Source organism: Temnothorax longispinosus, chromosome 9 (assembly GCF_030848805.1).
Source record: "Temnothorax longispinosus isolate EJ_2023e chromosome 9, Tlon_JGU_v1, whole genome shotgun sequence".
NCBI lineage: Eukaryota > Metazoa > Arthropoda > Insecta > Hymenoptera > Formicidae > Temnothorax > Temnothorax longispinosus.
In genome coordinates this window covers 16,914,223-16,932,397 of record NC_092366.1, presented here as the reverse complement: position 1 = coordinate 16,932,397, position 18,175 = coordinate 16,914,223, and the positions used below count along the sequence as shown (strand labels likewise).

The 18,175-nt window shown below is 38.5% G+C and overlaps 1 protein-coding gene across 5 annotated transcripts in view; it reads right to left on the bottom strand.

The window, feature by feature from the left end:
- Nucleotides 1–18,175, bottom strand: part of LOC139818617 (uncharacterized) — a 168,555-nt gene that overhangs the window by 129,866 nt on the left and 20,514 nt on the right. For all 5 annotated transcript variants that reach the window (XM_071787411.1, XM_071787407.1, XM_071787410.1 and 2 more), the window contains exons 2-3: nucleotides 3,252–4,108; nucleotides 1,426–1,846 (exon numbers count right to left, since the gene is read on the bottom strand). In XM_071787411.1, coding sequence (XP_071643512.1) covers nucleotides 1,426–1,762 — 337 coding nt within the window. In that variant the 5' untranslated portion in view covers nucleotides 1,763–1,846; nucleotides 3,252–4,108. The remainder of the gene's footprint in view (nucleotides 1–1,425; nucleotides 1,847–3,251; nucleotides 4,109–18,175) is intronic.

Below are 18,175 nucleotides of genomic sequence, written 5' to 3'. Positions count from 1 at the left end.
GAGATTAAAAAAGTGCTCGCGACTCTAAAAGTATAAAGCAGAGAGAAAGAGATGCGCTTTTTAAGTAAAAATCCCGCTTCTTACAGACGCGAACGAGAATTTATGACTGTTTATGAAACGCAATATATTACACGTGAAGATTGGAAGATACGAACGAGCGCGTTAGATTTTGCGACAAATTTCCGTTTAGTTTATAGCCTCGTACTAACGAAACATGGCAAATATGTTTCGCGTTGTGTCAATAAATACTCTGTTTTAACGATGCAGACTGGACCGCAGTCGTCGAGAACGACGGTGCGCAGTGTGCGCACAATGAGTGTGTAGAGCGAATCAACAGCGACTTCGCGATTGTCCGAAGGCGCGAGAGAGCACGAGTGGTAATAAAAATTAATGGCTCCCACGGTCAGCTTGTCTACATTTTTTTGCCGCTTGCAACCATTCTACCTGCATCGTTACATAATTCTGTGTTACTGCATTGCTGCAGCAACTACAGTGCTCTTTTACAATGAAAGACTATCCAACTCGCTGAATCGAAAATGGGTAGCCTTACATTATAGTCTGTTCGCGCATAACTTTGGTCTTTATCCCTTTACGAAATATGACTTTGGGAATAAATCTAAAGCGAGATCTAAAGTTATGCGATATACGAGGTCAGTTCATGAATCTTACGTACATTTTTGAGAAATTTGAAAGCTGATAAAGTAATGTGCGTTTTTTCGATAATATATTATACAATTGATTATTGACAACTTTTCTATCAGGATAAAGACAATGACAAAATAATGATAATATCGTAATATAATAGATATACGCATTAATCTATGGATTGTAAAAAAAAAATTGTCATCACGATTAAAAATACGAAGATATCTCGGAAAGATTAACCAAATACACTTTGTAAATCAAACAACGAAAGTCTGTCACAATGTTGTATTAAATTTTTAACTTTATTAAATTTAGAAGTTCTCGTTACATAATGTTAAAATCGATCTGTAGGGCGGAATTTCCAATTCATAGTCGTTTTCAATTCTTATTTTAAGAAGATAACATTAATTTTGATAATTGAGATATCCAGATTTAAATAATTTTTTAGAATTGGACATTTTCAGAATTACAGAATTCATTCTCCAATGTTATCTTATTGATGCTATTTTATTAGTTCCAAGAAACTATTGCAAATCTTATCCATGTAATTTTGCATTTATTTAATATTTTTTCTCTATTGTAAATAATTGAACTATTTCGAGAAGAAGTCACGTAAGAAATTAAAAGTTTCTAACAATGCTTTTCATTAGTGGCGTCAGATTACGTGTACATACATATATGTGTGCTAACGTCCGTACAAAATAATACACGATTCATTTATAATGCGAAGCAACCGGTAACTGTCGACGTAAAAGCTGAGAAGATGGTGTTTGAACTTACCGGACTGTCCTCTGTGCGCGGGTATGGCGGGGGCGGGCGGTAATCCGGTGATGCTGCAAAGCGTCTGTCCACTACCGTACTTGATATTTCTGCAGTGACACGGCGTGGTGGGCGTCGTCAGTCCCTCGTTGTCCCTGACGGTAGCCCCGATCACTGAGATCTCGTCGAGCTCATGCCCGCTGTCGTAATGGCACAATCTCGTCGCGCTGGTGCTGGCCCCGCCACCCCCGACGCCGCTATCCTCACCGGCACCGGCGTCGGAACGACCGCCGCCGGTGCCTCTACCCCCGGTCCGGCCCCTAAGCGACTGCACCAGTCGCTTGGCGCCCGAAGACATTCCACGGAGGTGATCCAGCCTTCCGGTCTTCGTTTCCTCTTGTCCTGTTCAAAACCGCCCGAGTACACGCCCGGGGATGTCCACCTAAAATTTGCACGCTTTTAACCGCTGAGTCGTCATATATGTGTATATGGTATTAAGTTGCTGCATAAATTTCCCGCTAGTGAGAATAAGATTCCGAAGATCCAGTTTCCGCAAACGTCTTGTAAGGTAAATGTCTTGTAAGGTCAATGCCTGGACACGTATACCTACGTCTGGACATTTTTATCATTTTAGTCCTTAAATAAGTTATGACGCGAATTAAAATCAAAGAAACAAAGATAAAAATATTTTTCTTGTATTATATCGTTATCTTTGATTTTAATTCGCGTTCTACTTATTTAAAAACTAAAATGATAAAGGTGTCCAGACATAGGTTTTAATACATTTACCTTATTTAAGATCGTGTTGTATCACCAGCAATACGATTATTTGTGACAGTTCCCAGTCTTTCTTTGTCCCTCCTCTAGTCCTTTTTAGATTTTTTTTAAGATTTATATTTGTAACACAGCATTTTTGAAAAACGCAAACACTCGCAATACCTTTGTTAATGTTATACGTATATGATTTGTATTGTATCTATTGTATTACAGATAAATTGAGACTCTCGTAAAATATGCTGGTGTTTTACATCGACTGCATTAGCGATTTTAATTTTGTTAACACGATCTCTTTCAAATATGATGGATGGAATTTATGCAACAATATAATACAAATTAAATTTAGTGTATTATAACATTTAACAATCGGTCGATAAACGATCTGAATCGTAGTTAACAGTTTCGACTACTAAGCAGTTCCGTCTGACTATATGAGGCTGTATCTACTTTCGCTCTATATATAGATAATATGAATGATGCCTCTGACAATGAGAAACAAATCACCTATAAAATTGAAATTCACCAGTTTGCCTGAAGCTACGTAATAGTTTGGCTTGTGCAGAATAAAAATTTGGCCACTTTTAGCTCCGACGGACATTTGTGATAAATGATCAGTCGGCTACATACATCTCCTTTAGTCTCTACCTTTCCGCCTTATCGATTTTGACTATGAAAAAGCAAAGCGCTTATAGAAGAATGTGATAACTTTTGATAATACATGATAGATTGTCCTTCATCTTCACGCCTGTATCGCACTTTAATAAAAAAAAAAAGTGTTTTTATGAAATATTTTGTGGGTCGACAAGAATATGAACGCTATAATCTAGACAAAAAATTTAATGAAATATTTTAATACGTTTATAGATAAGTATTTTTATGTTGAACGATACTTGTGTACGAGAGCAAGGTACAATGACGATCTTTGGAGGGATTATCGGGATTAAAAGTCTTCGACCCTGGTTCGTTTCTGACAATACGAATCTACACAATAAGCCGGCTAGTAAGGTTAGAAGAGAAGGGACACACGAGACCACACACGACTCGAATTCGACGCGATGGAATGTACTTACCACGTGGTGATAGCCGCCCCGCAGTGGTAGCTCTGCTCTCTCTCTGCTGACTACGTGTACCGCCAACGGTAACGCCGCGCACGATCGCGACCGGTGTCACCGAGCGTAGCACATGATCGCTCTCTCTTGATCCCCGGCACGATACCGATCCGGCACGCGGGCCACGCGTCTACGATACTCCACTTCCGTGCCCCGATTCCGGGCTGCCGCGCTACCGATTGTTAATCGAGCCGCTTGAGCGTTCGTACGCACCGACGTGAAGAGCAGCGACGACGGCCGACCACCGAGGGGGGTCGTACGACGATCGGCGGCATGCCAAGTGACGCCCGTCGAGCACGTCGCTTCCGGCACCGATCGCTCGACAACACGCTAACGATCACTGTGCGTAACGATCGTGATGGTGGTGGCGGCGGCGACGGCCGGCGTGCACTTTTTGCGAACGGTGATCGATAGTCGTACGAGGCACGCGTCGCTCGCCACGTGGTCGTTCGCGACCGTCCCGTCGAGCGACATGCCGCGACAATACGGTCGGCCCGATGGCCCGCGTTCGCCGGTGGGAACCCCTCGTCGGCACACTCTACGCACTCTCGCCTCTCCGCGACACCGAGGACAAACGGGGTCCGTGTAGCCCTCTCGCAACCCTGTGGCCCGATATTGACGCCGACAGACCCTCTTTAAGGGACGGTCGACGTGCAACAAGTGTCTCGAGCGACGACACTCGTCTCACGTGTCGCTGCTGCCGGCTCTCGCCTACTCCACGTTCAACCACTCTCGCTGATAAACTCGATACCCCGCGTTCGATCCGTCCACGGCTGGAGAACTCGTCTTCGAAGTACGTGGATACAGCGCGACGGTATCTGGGGAGAAAACAGAGAAAGCAAACGTTATTTAGTGAACGGGAAATGCCAGTTGTTAAATACGTTAAATAAAGTACGTTAAAAGAAAATTGGTTCGCATTGTTTTAACAGATATATCGATGGGTTTCGTGAACGTGAGCGGAATTATTCTCGGAGGTAACTGGTAGAATTTTCATGAGCTCTCTGTGAGGACCAGAGACGGCAGAGACTTCTCTTCAAGGGCTAAGCGCTCGACGTTGATGGAGAAGTAACGAGCTGGAGATTAGGATGTGGCCCGTTCGAAATTGCTAATATCGATTATGCCGAACCTCAAGTTGCGCGGAACGGTTCATACGTTCGTTATGTTCAGATTAATCTCGAGGGAATTGGAGCAGCAAATAGGTCGTGACGGTCTAACTTATCTCAAATGAGCATTCAAGTCATTCTTAGGCCAGATTAGAAAGATTTTCGTACGTGCGAAATATATATTCATTACATATTACATAATTCAAAATAATAATAAAAGTAATCAATTAATAGAATTAGTTGAGACGAAAGCATTACCGAAACAGCAATTGATCGGTTATTTCGCGGATTTTGACAGAAATATGATGTTAGATTAACCCTCCGTAGTCACACCGGGTCAATTTGACCCGAGCCTCAACTTTGCTCGTAAATATCTTGCGCGTAACTTGAAAATTGGCAGGCATGATGCCCTGTAGCTGTAGTTAAAAAAAAATTTTTTTTTTAACAAATTTTTTGCGAATTTTTTTTATATGTTCAAAATTCCTGGGGCCCTTTTTTTTATAGCAATCAATTTAGCAATATCGCAAGTGCATTCGAGAATTTTTTCAACCCGATCGGTGGATAAATGGTCAAATGGCGAACGGTCAAAGTTCGTCTCGGGTCAAAATGACCCAGAGTGACTTCCTTGTTTAAAAAAATAGGTGTGACTACGGAGGGTTAAATAGAGAATCACACATTAGATTTGTATTTTTCGATAATTATTAAAACGTAAATTTTTTCTTGGCGCAGTATTCTATGTCACAACTACAAGATCGAAATTTTTAAATTACTTTTTAACTCATTGATGCATGTATGCATCCTGTCGGATGACGAGATGATGGATGCGCCGTCGCATTAGCTGTATGCATATTTTGCAACCATGCACGGCGGCGTGGAGGTATATAAGTATGGACATGGACAGGAAGATGGTGGCTGGGGTAAAAGAGAAAAGGGTATTGTATATAATATACATATAACGAGAATATATAGGACCAAGCAGATCCTGAATATAGGGACATTGAGCTGTCGCTAACCTGACGTATTATTTTACCTCCTTATTTTCGCGCACAAGAAAAACAGTGCGCTCAATCGTTTGACAGTCGCGACGCGAGAAAATGCCCCTACGATATTTCACATTACAACGACTTGTTCTCGCGGAAATGATTTCTGCACCGTCCTCTTCCTTCGTTTATCACAGGTTTTGTCGAGACGACGTCGCTACGAATTGCGAAGATTAATAAAGCAGTTGCACGAAAACTATATAAACTTTAAAATAATAATGCAAATTGTTAAATTTTAATTTGTTCGTTATAAATTGCAAGAGATTAGCAATGAACTTATTGAAATATATCTTGTTTCCCAATGGACGCGATCAATTTCATTCGTCTGTTGTATTATTTCGCAATCTTGCGGATTGTGATCGATAAATAATTAGCCAGTGGGGGGACGTAACGATGCTCGACCTTCGAGCAACGCGTTAAATTGATTCCGCATAACAAAGAACAATGGCTGTTGCATACGGGATGAATATTAGGAGTCCTTGCACAGCATCGGATAAATTATGTAGGCAACGAGAATCTCGTTTTATTGCCGGCGGGGTCATCGTGCCACTGCAATCCAGGCGTAAACTCGACGGCTCTCTCTCTCTCTCTCTCTCTCTCTCTCTCTCTCTCTCTCATATGGAAATCGTAACTTGAAAGTATAATATGGAAAAAATATTCTAGCGGTTTCTCTACGTTACCAGAACGCCTCGAGAGCGCGTTTGTTTTAGCTTATAAAAATTCCGGTAAGAATCGAAGTGTATTTATCCCGCGGAACAGAGGAAGTATATCGGGTCTGGAATAGTCTGGAAAGCACATTAAAAGTTTACGGAGTTACGAGGGTGTGCTTCGATAAATCATCCGTTGAGACCTTTCCCTTAAAGATTTAGACGGAGATCAGCCGTAAGTCCTAAGCCGGTCGCTAAATATTGCGTAACAGCCAAAGTTTCGGTGGTTAATTTTACATTTTGTTGGATCGTAAGAACGAACGAACGTATCTAATCGCGATATCGGAAACGGAAAGGACGCTTCCGTCTGCCGAAGAGAAAATAGAATACTAACGAAAATAAGTATAAATTAATGTCGCGCACTTCATCCGGAATAAATAAGCGAGCACGCGGCTCAGTGACACTCTGCGGAGCAATCTGTAGTGCTTAGTTTTAAACTCCAATATCTTAGTTCATGGCTCTGTGTTAGTGCTTAATCAGAGCGGTGTGTCGCTGCAACGTATCGCTCCGAATTGCTTTCATGTTCATAGTTTCATAACGACGCTTAGGAGATTTCATCTGTCATGGGAGCGACGATGCTGCGCAATTTATATGGCACCTATTACGGTACAAATTGCAGGATACTCCAAAGGATACTTTCGGAAAAGATAGAACTACTCATTAAATTGAATTTATTTTTATTAAATTCTTGTTTGCCAATAATAAATAAAGTTAAAAAATTACATTAGTATCTTAAGTAGAATACAGCATTTTGATGTAACGTGTAGCCATTTATAACCGATGTTTATGTTTATAAAAATATCTACAACAGAACGTAATGTATAATTCAAATTTATCCATGTGTGATACTCCATTTTTATTATTATTTGTTTAATTTATTAGTAGATGCAATACGGGTAGTGTCCAGTCAAAATCTGTTCAAACATTCTGTCGAAATTCGTCGAAAATAAATCGCGTACAATGTATATCCCCGTTGAAAATATTCCACAAACGGGATATTCGTTTGCAACGACCGTCATAAACTGTGCGACTCCATTTCCCTGATATTTTTTCAATTGCGTTTGCGCGCACACGACCGGTGCGAAACGTTGTGGCAGTTGATCGATACCCCGAACGGGGTACAACGAGATTTTCTACATCAGGTGTTCGAGAGAAAGGCATTATTTGGTGACAAATCTTTTCATATAATTACAATCTATTCCGATTTTTATCTTACAATTACATAAGATAAAAAGAACATAGTTTGGCTCTATTTCAGATAGTAGAGTGACGTATTAATAACATCTTAATGATGTCTCTAACGTCAATAATACGCCATTAAGACGTCTTCACGACGTCATCCTGCTACCTGGGATGGTAGGTAAATTTTCCAGCAGGAACATTTTATTCTCAGTTATTTTATATAGGAGCACAAAAAAATGTCTTCAGATCCCATTTTCGCCTTAGTTTCACCGCTGGCGTAGTGCGGAAATTACCGTGAATTTAACTTGCCCGTAGGTGCATCGACCGAGAAGGATTGCGTTCTGCGACGTTACGACGTCGTGCATGTTCTGCGGCTGCAAATGGCCGTGTGCTGTCGTCGCCGACAATAAATGCAGACACTGCAGTTTCTCACTTTACGGTCGATGCGTCGATGTGTTAGCGCATTTATATGTCGGTGCACCTCGGCGTCGGTTGATTGCGACGAGGTGCAACGCGACGCGCTGCAATAGACGAATGACTCGCTTCGACTCGACTCGGCGGCCTCTGTTGTGTAACATGCACGCCGATGAATCAGAACGGAAATCTCCGATGGACGAAAACAAGCGACAGAGTCGTGCATGCGAGCGCGCGCGCGCAGGGGTGTAAATGTAGTGAATTTTTTACGACCCATCGATTCCACCGCTAATGGAAGTTCCGATTTTTCGCATTCGTTAATATACGCAAAAGAGTGCTGTCCGATGCGTACTGTCGTGTAAGCGATATTTTCAGCGGGAGTTATCGATTATCGCGCATACGGCGAATCATTTGCATCGTCGACGCTCGGAATGCATTCGATTATTCAAATTTGATAACCGTGTGACCGAAGCGAGAACAACTCGCGAATTGACCCCCCGAGGTCCGACGCGGTATTATTCTCGTATTTTTGCATAAAACGCAGCTCTCGCGATTGAAAAGAATGACCGCGGTAATAAATGGTTTGGGTGGGGGGAAAACAGGATTTGTGGAAATTATATATACTATTTGAAAAAATGCGAATAAAAAATAGACGACGCGTCGCGTTACCTCAACTCACGTCGCAAAGACTGTCCCGTTTTCGTTTGTCGAGTGTATATACGCTCGAGATATCGTATTCTAATATTACATTTTCGGGGGAGTTTAGCTCAAAAAATTGTATTTTGAAACTGCAAAAAAGTGCACACGTTATGCAACCGGAAACGAACGTTGATGGGCGCGAATGTTTCACGATCCGATGAATCGCCCAATGGTTATTTAAAATAAAACAGAAAGAGAGAGAGAGAAAAAAAAGAGGAAAAAGAACGCAAAAACACGTATATGGGTTACAAACGTTAACGACACATTCTGCGTGCCCACTTCGTTTGTCGGATTGATCGAGTTTGTTAAATTAAACTTGATATTCTGCATCGATGCTTCTCATGGGTCGGGTTTTTACGCGTCCGACTCAACTGTAGCTCGCATGTCAAAAGTCGCAGATTGCAAAACGACTGAGGAAAGGGAGGAAAAAAAGGGATATAGGAGAGAAAGAGAGAGAGAGAGAGAGAGAAGGAGGAAAAACAGAGAATTCGCGCGCGAATAGAATTCCGCGGAAACCGAATGGAAACGGCCAATGGACCGAGTGAAAAGAGTCGCCGACTACTCCGAAACGAGCATTCCGACGCGACGCGTCCGATGTAGTTCCTCGTTGAATTCCGGTTGAAAGAGAAACTTTAACTCTTTTACCCGTGAATATATGCTGTTTATGTATATGTCGCATCAGGTTCGCGTAATTTTTCAATGATATAGAATAGAATACATTTTAAAAAGGATAATGTAACAAAAAGAATTGATCCCTTACGGAAAAATAAGTCACAGACACGAAATAAAATTTGTTTCGTACATAATTTTGTTCTCACAAGAACTGACGTTGAAAAATTAAATTGAAAAATTAATAATATCTTTGCGCTTTTTTAAGCTTTTTAAACAATTTTTCTACGAGTTTATATCGTATTTTATCGAATCTATCTCGATTAATTATTATTGTCTCGTCTAGAAAATTAATAAAAATTTTTATGAATCGTTATTTTATGCTAATAAAATTACCTAGAAATGCAAGCAATATATTATTACGCATTTACTTTGTTTATTTGTAAGAAAGCATTTAATGTGGTTAAAGATATAGAGTAGGTATAGAAAGATATAGAGTATCTACAATTACTTCGGTTATTCTCTTTTCTTTCTTCTAACAAGATTTTATTTAGAAAATTTGAGTTGACGGTCTCGTTGATACTTATTGATTGCTGCGGAACGCTTTGTCGGATATTGCGTGCGAAAGGGGCAACCTCAGTAAAAGCTTTTTGTGCATTCCGGAATGGCTTTGAAGCAAACGCACCGACTTTTTCACGGTATTGTAAAACGGAAAGGTATAGGAATTAACTTCACACACAAACATACACACACACACACACACAAAACTTGAGTAGAAATTATTAAATAAACTTGAGAACGTGGCAAAAAGTGTTTGAGAGCGAGGCAAAACTTATATTACACAACTGGTACATCCAATGATGTAGAAAAGTATGTTTCAGCTGTTACAAGCTTTAGGCATTATATAGGTACAACATCTACTCGCTTGTCAAACTTACTTGCCGCAAGCTGGCCTTAATGCCACTCGATCGATGAGTTGGAAACTTCAAAAGGCCTCACCTTTACGTCGCGAAGTAGACAAAATGCAAGTCAACCTCGACGACGCGCAAGATTTATGACCCGCCGAAAGTTTCAGCTGGCGATTCATGTCAAACCTCGAAACAAGAAGCATCCTAATCGAGGTACTCGGGGAACACCTGGCCGAAGTATAATTACCCTTATCATGAGGACGTTCGTCGTGCGAAACTTAAACCGACGCAGTCGTTTTCTCGTAAAAATAGAAACCGAGTAGTCGGATCTGATAAATCTTTCCGCGAACACTAAATGATCGAACATCGATTATCTACTCGCGCGAAGACTTGCGGCGAGATTCGGGCCGATGCAAGCAATAAAGTGACGCGTGCTAAGCTCACGTTGCATTATTTAGAAGATTTACTAAGTCCAATGGATCGTACGAGGTAGTACAGGGCGGCTTTACACGTTGTAGTAAGGAGATTATCGCTACTTACGTGCCATACGGCATCATCCGACTCGAGAGATGAACTTAACTTAAGTATCATCTGACTTTGCGGAAGAAGCGGCTTATCGAATTATTGGCAAAGTTTCGAGTTACGGCTTTAGTATTGTATTTTGCGTGATTTGTTCTCGAGCGAACAAATAATTAAAAGGAATTATTAATAGCTTCGCGTTGCAGAATGCTAAGTATGGTCTTCTAATTTTTTGCCGTTCCTTAAGCTTTTTCGCGTCACGCGCCAGCACTTTAACTTGATAACAGCGAAGTTGGTTCGAAGAAGAAATCGCTTTCTTTATCAAGAATAACCAGCATCTCTTTTTTATATTTCCTTAATTATATATCCTCTAAAATATATCGCAACGGTAGGAAGATCTGGGATTAAAATGAAAAACGTAAATATATATAGATAAATAGATTTTATATTAAACTTTCAACTTTTTCTCTTTTTTTCTCTCTTTTTCTACTCGTTATTTTTATTACCAGTAAATATTTCTTTTACCTCGCTACATTTTTCTATATACAATACTGTTTTTAATATTTACTTTTTCTTTAAAAATTATGCGGAGTAATTTTTGTGTAACTAAAAATTATTTGAGTATTCTCAATTTAATGAAATGTAAATTCGTTTGACATATGTTATATAGCGGAAGTTTTCTCTAAGATTAGACGAAGAACGATGATTAATGCAAGTATTTAACTTGTAGCAAAATGTTCGCGACAATTTAGTTTATTCAAGATTGTAAGAGAATAGAAAAGATAAATTAATGCCATTAGTTTTCAAATAACGAAAAAATGATGATGATAATGCCAACACAGTTGTAATATTACGTGTATAATAATACATGTATGTGTAAGACTTTACATCCGCACACAGATTTACGTGAAGGCTTTCTGAGCAGATTACTGGTCATGCGAATCGTGTTCTAAGTAGTCAACCGTTGGCTAGCTTAGTGGATTAACCTGTGAAGCTTAAGAGCACTGAGTTTATGCGGCTGAGATGAAGCTATGACGTTTAAAGACGTATTAGCGACGTAACTGTTACCCTTCCTAGTCACCTCAAAGTTTAGATAATTTGTAAGTGACTGTCGCATACAAATTACATTCTAATGGATAGCAGATTCCTGACAATTTATCCCGAATTACTTAATTCCATTCAATCTTCTCAATTTATATTTCAGCGGAATACTTTTGTATCCAGCGTTGTCATCTGGAGACAAAAAAAATTCTCACGGTAGAGAAAGTGAAAGAGAAAGAAGGAGAGAGGGAAAGAATGAACGATACTTTGCATTACGTGTGCACATTTTTGACTAAATAGATAAACGTAACCCCGCTTAACCCCGATGCACGTTTCCACGATTAAATCCATCATGTTGGTCTCTCGCGGTGGTAAACCTATACAACGAGCCCTGTTTCGCGTCCCACGAGATAATCCCGCGAGTTACAGCTTGCAAGGACAACGTACGAGGAAACGGAAAACAAAACACGCGTACACTGACTGTATGGGTTTAAACGACAAAACGGAGCGCTGGTCCGAAAACAGGATCGTCTTGGACGCGGCTTGGTGTGCGCTTTAAATTGTCGCTCCGCCGAGCATGCGGTGGTTAATTCCGCGGCGCCTCTCTGGTCGTTGAACGAGAAAATAAAATTGCGGAGGAAGAGACCGCACCGGCTGCGGAAAGGACAGGCCAATGGCCGCGTATAGTACGGGGAGGTTTACCGTCCTCGGAGTGCAGGCGACTTGATAATCACCGTGCGGTGCGAACCGCTAGATTTCGAGCCTCGTCTCGAGCACTTTTGCGTACAAGTATAAATTCACATGGCCGTAAGTGAAATACAGTAATGTGAAGTGGTAGGGCGTTTTTGCACGTGCTTTCACATTTTGATGGGAGAGAGCTCTTTGACGCACGAAAACCGCGTACGATATTATGTCGGGGACACATTTAATCTCAAAGCGACGTGTAATTACACAATTTTTCCACTTACGCTTAACGAGTAAGGCAGAATGCAGCTACTTGTTACGTAGATAAATTGGAATATTGCATTTTACGTTCGTTTGACGCAATATGAGTTTGATTAAAGTACGAATTCGTATTAACGATGTTCTAGCGTACATTATATTATTGTCGCTGCATATCACTATCTTGTTATTTAAAATTTTATGTTTGCTCTAAAGCATATACATATTTTTTTAGACTTTCTGAAATAACATTATCTATGTTTGCCGCAAAATTTATTTTAAATGAGCAATGCATAAAACCTAAATTTGTGCACTTCTCTCTTTTTCTCTCTCTGCGATTTGAAATGACATCTCACTGTACATACAAGAAATAAGTATATATGGTACCAGGTATGTATGGTATGTAATATATTACAGAAAACCAAGTCTTTATTTATCTTTTTATTTCTAAGTTTCCCAACATTTCGAAATTCGTAACAATCACTCGAGATGGCACCGTTAGAGCTTTGATTATTGCGAACTGGCATGTACTAGTCTTTGCGATGGATAAACACTACCAATTATACCATGATTGTTAAATACACACCTGATTGCGGATTGTATTTTGAATCCACAGAGATTGAACGGATAGAAGATGACATACGTATAGTCGTGTATAAGTTATATTGCCTATTTAGCGTGCTAAGTCAACGACGTTGTAACCGTGTTACTCGGTTGATGAGTTATGGATATCTGTCTCATGTAACTTCTCGCATTTAAATCGGCCCTTTATGCTAAAAGGTAGTTGTGGAGAGATAGAGAGGGGAAGATATATCTTTGGTGGTAACAATCAATAACTATGATAATCAATCACTGAAAAAATATATACGTGTGACATTTATAATTAATCAAACTAAATAATAAAACCAGTTTGTAAAAAAAACGATGTAATAATAACAACATAATGAAGTTATTTCCGAGCATCGTCGAGGACGCGATTAATCGTATTTCATTACAACTTAACATTTATCAATGTCAGGTTTCAGATAAGATTAACACGATTTCTAGAAGTGCCGTCCAGAAATAGTTAAGGACCACATAGGATGCGCAGTAAGCGAGTTATACAGTTTAGGATATTTAGTAATCCTCGGGGATTGTTCGAGGATGCTTCGCAACTCGCCGAAACTATATCCTGAATGAAGTTTCGTTGATTCCGTTACCAATCTACCTTCTACCGGCTGTATTAACTTTAGGAAATTAACAAGGATTGACTGTACAGAGTGTTGATTTTCGATAGTAATAAGTATAGTTATATATTCTTCTCGCATAAAAGTTTAAGGAATCTTCAAGTCTCTCCTCTCTTTCGCACATTGCGAGATTATAAATTTCGATAAATACGTAAAGCATGTTGTTATTTTTCCACGTGCAAGTAAATGTATGAATCACGTTGCGTCATTTTTTCAAAATTATTCGCTCTCGATTACGCTCTGCTTTTTTGCGTTTACGCAGTCGCAAGTTCAGATGGAGAATTCGTTGAGTTCGACGGTAGAAGAACCACGAATAGGATTACATTTTGCCAGTTTAAATTTGGTCGTCTGCGTCCAGATTGAAATTGAAATAGCATTCTCAATATTCTTGCTTCTCCCTAGCGCGTCTGGCAATTCGCGAGCGGACCGAGAAAATGACCTCGTTGCTCAGGATATTTAGCAGCGAATGAGATTCGTTGCCACGGTTCTGTGAGTCTCTGTAGAACGCGATTCACAAGAAGGAGTTACTATGGCGACAAGAGACGTCGCTCGGTTTCTCGGTTGTTGCCGAAATTCCGGGCAATATTGGCTGGATTATTCGGCCGGGGTCTTTGCGCAAAAAAGGAAATAAATGAGAGTCAAGATGTGACGCAGAATTTCGTCGCATGATATTTAAAAATTATATATCTTCTTATTGCTATTGTCAATATAAAATAGAAAAATTTCTGTAACTCATTATTTATTCTTGATTAATAATAATGCTCTGATGGATATTAATAACTGCTCTAATAATACTAACTATTATTAATAACGAATAATATATATTTAATGTTATTCGCCTTCTAATATCCAATATCAACGCGCGTGTCAATTATTCAAGATATTGAGATAAAAAACACGATCAAACGAAAAAAGAAAGAACAAATTGCTGTAACATCCTCATTAAGGGCTGGTAATAGGCGACAAAGCAAATTAAGCTCAAAGCAAGCGCTTAACAGGCGAAGCTTTTACGATGGCGCAGATAACGTCTTTTTTTACCTTTTTTTTACCTTTCCTTTTTTTTTATTAACAGTAGCATCTGCTGCGCTGTCATCAGATACCATAAAACAGGATTGGCAAAATATCATGATCCACTGCCATAGGAAAACAAGCAAATGTAGGATACAATATGCATAGATTTCAGGAAAACTGAATTTCAAAGTAGGTTATATGAGACAAGTTTTCCAAGAGAGGCAAATATGTATGCACGTGCAAGAAATAAACAAAAATGAACAATCTCGGAAAATCAGAAGTTTTCCCGAGACTTTTTTCAGATTTGAGATCAAAAGTTTTACATTTTATCTCGCAAATGGACAACGCAAATTAGGTAATTTTGTGTTATTCTCCTAATTCAACTTAATAAATTAAATGACAAAGGTCTATTTTAAATTATATTTAATATAATTTGATTCTATTTTAATCTAAGTTAAATTTAAATTTAGAAAGATTAATTGAAGGTTGTGTCCAGATTGACTGTGTGATCTATACTGCCTGATATATCTTCTCAATGCACTGGTACATACGTAGCTATTACAGAACGTAACGTGATTTTTTTTCCAAAAAGAAAAGTCACAGAAATTTTGTTGCTCGGTGAAATATCACGTTCGCAAAAAAGGGCAATAACTGTGCTTGCGCCAAATGTACGAAATTGCTGGCAATATAAGAAAATGTGCTTCAAAAATGCGTTGCGTACGTACTTACGCAAAGGACCATTCATCTAGATTTTGCTAAAAGCACTTTTAGAATTTATTTTTACACATACATAAAATGTTTACACGAGAATTTATTTTTAAACTTAATAATCTTAGCTTTTACTAGTTTTGCACGAATAAATTTCAGTCGTATTGCTTCTCGCACCAACAATTGAGATGTAATTGTATTAAGATATTTATTGTAAATTACTATTTCGCGAAATGAAGTTCTATATCTTGTGTGTGTTTATTTGTCATTCAAGCAAACCTTTATTAAGTTTGAGTAAATTTGTCATTTTAGCTTCACAGTATTCTAAATATGCTTATTATACGATAAATAAATTTAATACGAAAAATAAAATACAAGTTAAAATAACAATTACGCAGTTTAATAGAATTGAAAAATTATTCTAAAAATAATAGCAGTTTATCGGTCGGAGATAAAAAAAAAATAAAACGTTCCCAGTGTTTACCAGGAATTATTTTCCAAGTCTAATGCTCCGCGTTACGATATCATCGCGCGGAGATAAATTATTTTTCGTCGGTGTCTCGTTTGCGTTTGACATTCTACCTCGAAGGCGGGTAGCGTAGCTCAGGCCCAAGATGGTATTCCTGTATCGACCCGCACAACGTAGTGTTATGCAAATGCGAACACTTTCTCGTGAGATTCTGTCGTATGGACGATAAATCACGGAATTTAATCAGGAGGCCACGGAGAAATTTTGCTGATCATGCTACGCATTGCGCGTGTAAAACGCGATCGATTAGCGTAAAAATTTTCCCCGGCACGCGACGTACACATATAAGTTTCGCGAGATAAAACGCGAGTGTAATCATGCTTTTAACGTTTTATAATTGAAATCCGAGAGACCAAAAAAGCGTTCCGGCAAACGATTGCAAATCAAGTTAAAAACAATTTTTTTCGACATTTCTATAAATAGCCTTCGTACTTTTTAATATCTGTTTTTAATAATTAAACGCGTGCATTGTGTGTAATATGTTATTTCGGTCTTTGGTATATTTTTATCAACGACGAGAGATAAATATTCCCTGAATCGGCAAATAAAGCGCAAACTCGATATTTTTTAAGTTGCAAAAGTTTACCGAAGCCAATGTTTTACAAATTCTTGTAATTCTTTTTTAAGAAAAACAAAATTAGAATAACATGTATTATATGCATATAATATTTTTGTACATTTAATGTTTTTTTACATTTAATATTTTTATACGTTTAATATTTTGTGACTATATATTGTTATCTTTTTTGTTTAACGTTTCATGAGAAGTACATATATTGTGAATTTAATGATTCACTTTAATTTTCAAACTTACTCACTTGCAAACTTTTGCAATGTTGAAGCGCACATCTTATATTAAATGATCTAAGCTTATCTCTGTACATCATTCACGAGCTTAATAATTTTGATAGCAACAAGAACTAACAATTTAATTAAAGAGCCGAATCTAACAACAGCTACGTTCAATTATAACAGATTGCAATTTGTAACTTTCTGACGATATGGACGTTTACACTGGCATTTGTCCCTCGCAAATTCTCACATTGATCGTACGTTATTCTGGAACTAAACTTTAGTAGCTACAGAATCTTTAATCAATTTGGGCTATACCCATATATTTCCCGTAGTAAGAGGTCTGGAAGCATATTTTGCATTAACATCGACGAAACAAATTGTAAAACGCAACGGACTTAACGTGGCTCGTGCTTTCTCTCTTTTTTCTGCTAGGCGGTAATCCGCCTTTGATAGAGTGTATATACCAACCATTGATATTTTTGCATACAACCTTGTATGTAGTATATACGCACGTTTACACGATGAACGTTTTATAGTTTATTATTGGCATACGGAAACCAGCGCGATGAATAAATCCAAAGTTCGTTTCTCACCGAGTGCGCAAATGAATGAAAACGTGGTGCCGCGTGTACGCGCCACGAATTAAAATTGTAAGAAAAGTAATGGGGGTTGTTGACACGTTTAATCACATCGAGAACCGATTATTAGGATATATACCGCGGAGGAGAGTGCGCTTTCTTCGTCACTGTCGATATACGAGAATTCAATTTCTGGTGAAACGCAACGTGGGCTGTTCCCATTGATGCGGCCGTATATTACGATATTATGCAGACGGATGTATGTGTGCGCTTCCATAAACATAAAAATGCATCTCTGATCGTTACAAATGATTGCTTTATATTTTACACACCGTGTGAAATCAGGCTATTATTACTTGAAAATATGCAACTTTAAGATAAAAAAATTAAATCAGCAATTAAAAAATATATTAATCTGCGGATAAATATATACGAGTCTAAGAAGCGAGAAAGAAACTTTTATAACACGAGTAATATTTTTCTTACTTAATTAATAGTAAATCATTCAGCTTAATTTATAATTTTAAAAATCTGTGCTGATAGGACAGAAAAATATAAATTCAAAACTTTACGCGAGAACACCAATTACGCGAGAAATTAAATCAAAAATTAATATTAAGTTTAAAGCAATTTTGAGCATTTTCTGTAGATATTTGAATAAACTATTGATGCAATAAATACAAATGGAAATATCGTTTTTGTAAATAATTTAGTAATTCTAATAGCGCTTACAAAAAATACAATATATTTGGAGAATCCATATACAGCCAGGTGACATTTAAAATGGTTTTTTTCTAATGCGTAGTTGCTCAATTACAGATCTCAGTTTTTCCGAAGTGCGAAACTGATCGATCACACAGTTAATGAGTGGTTA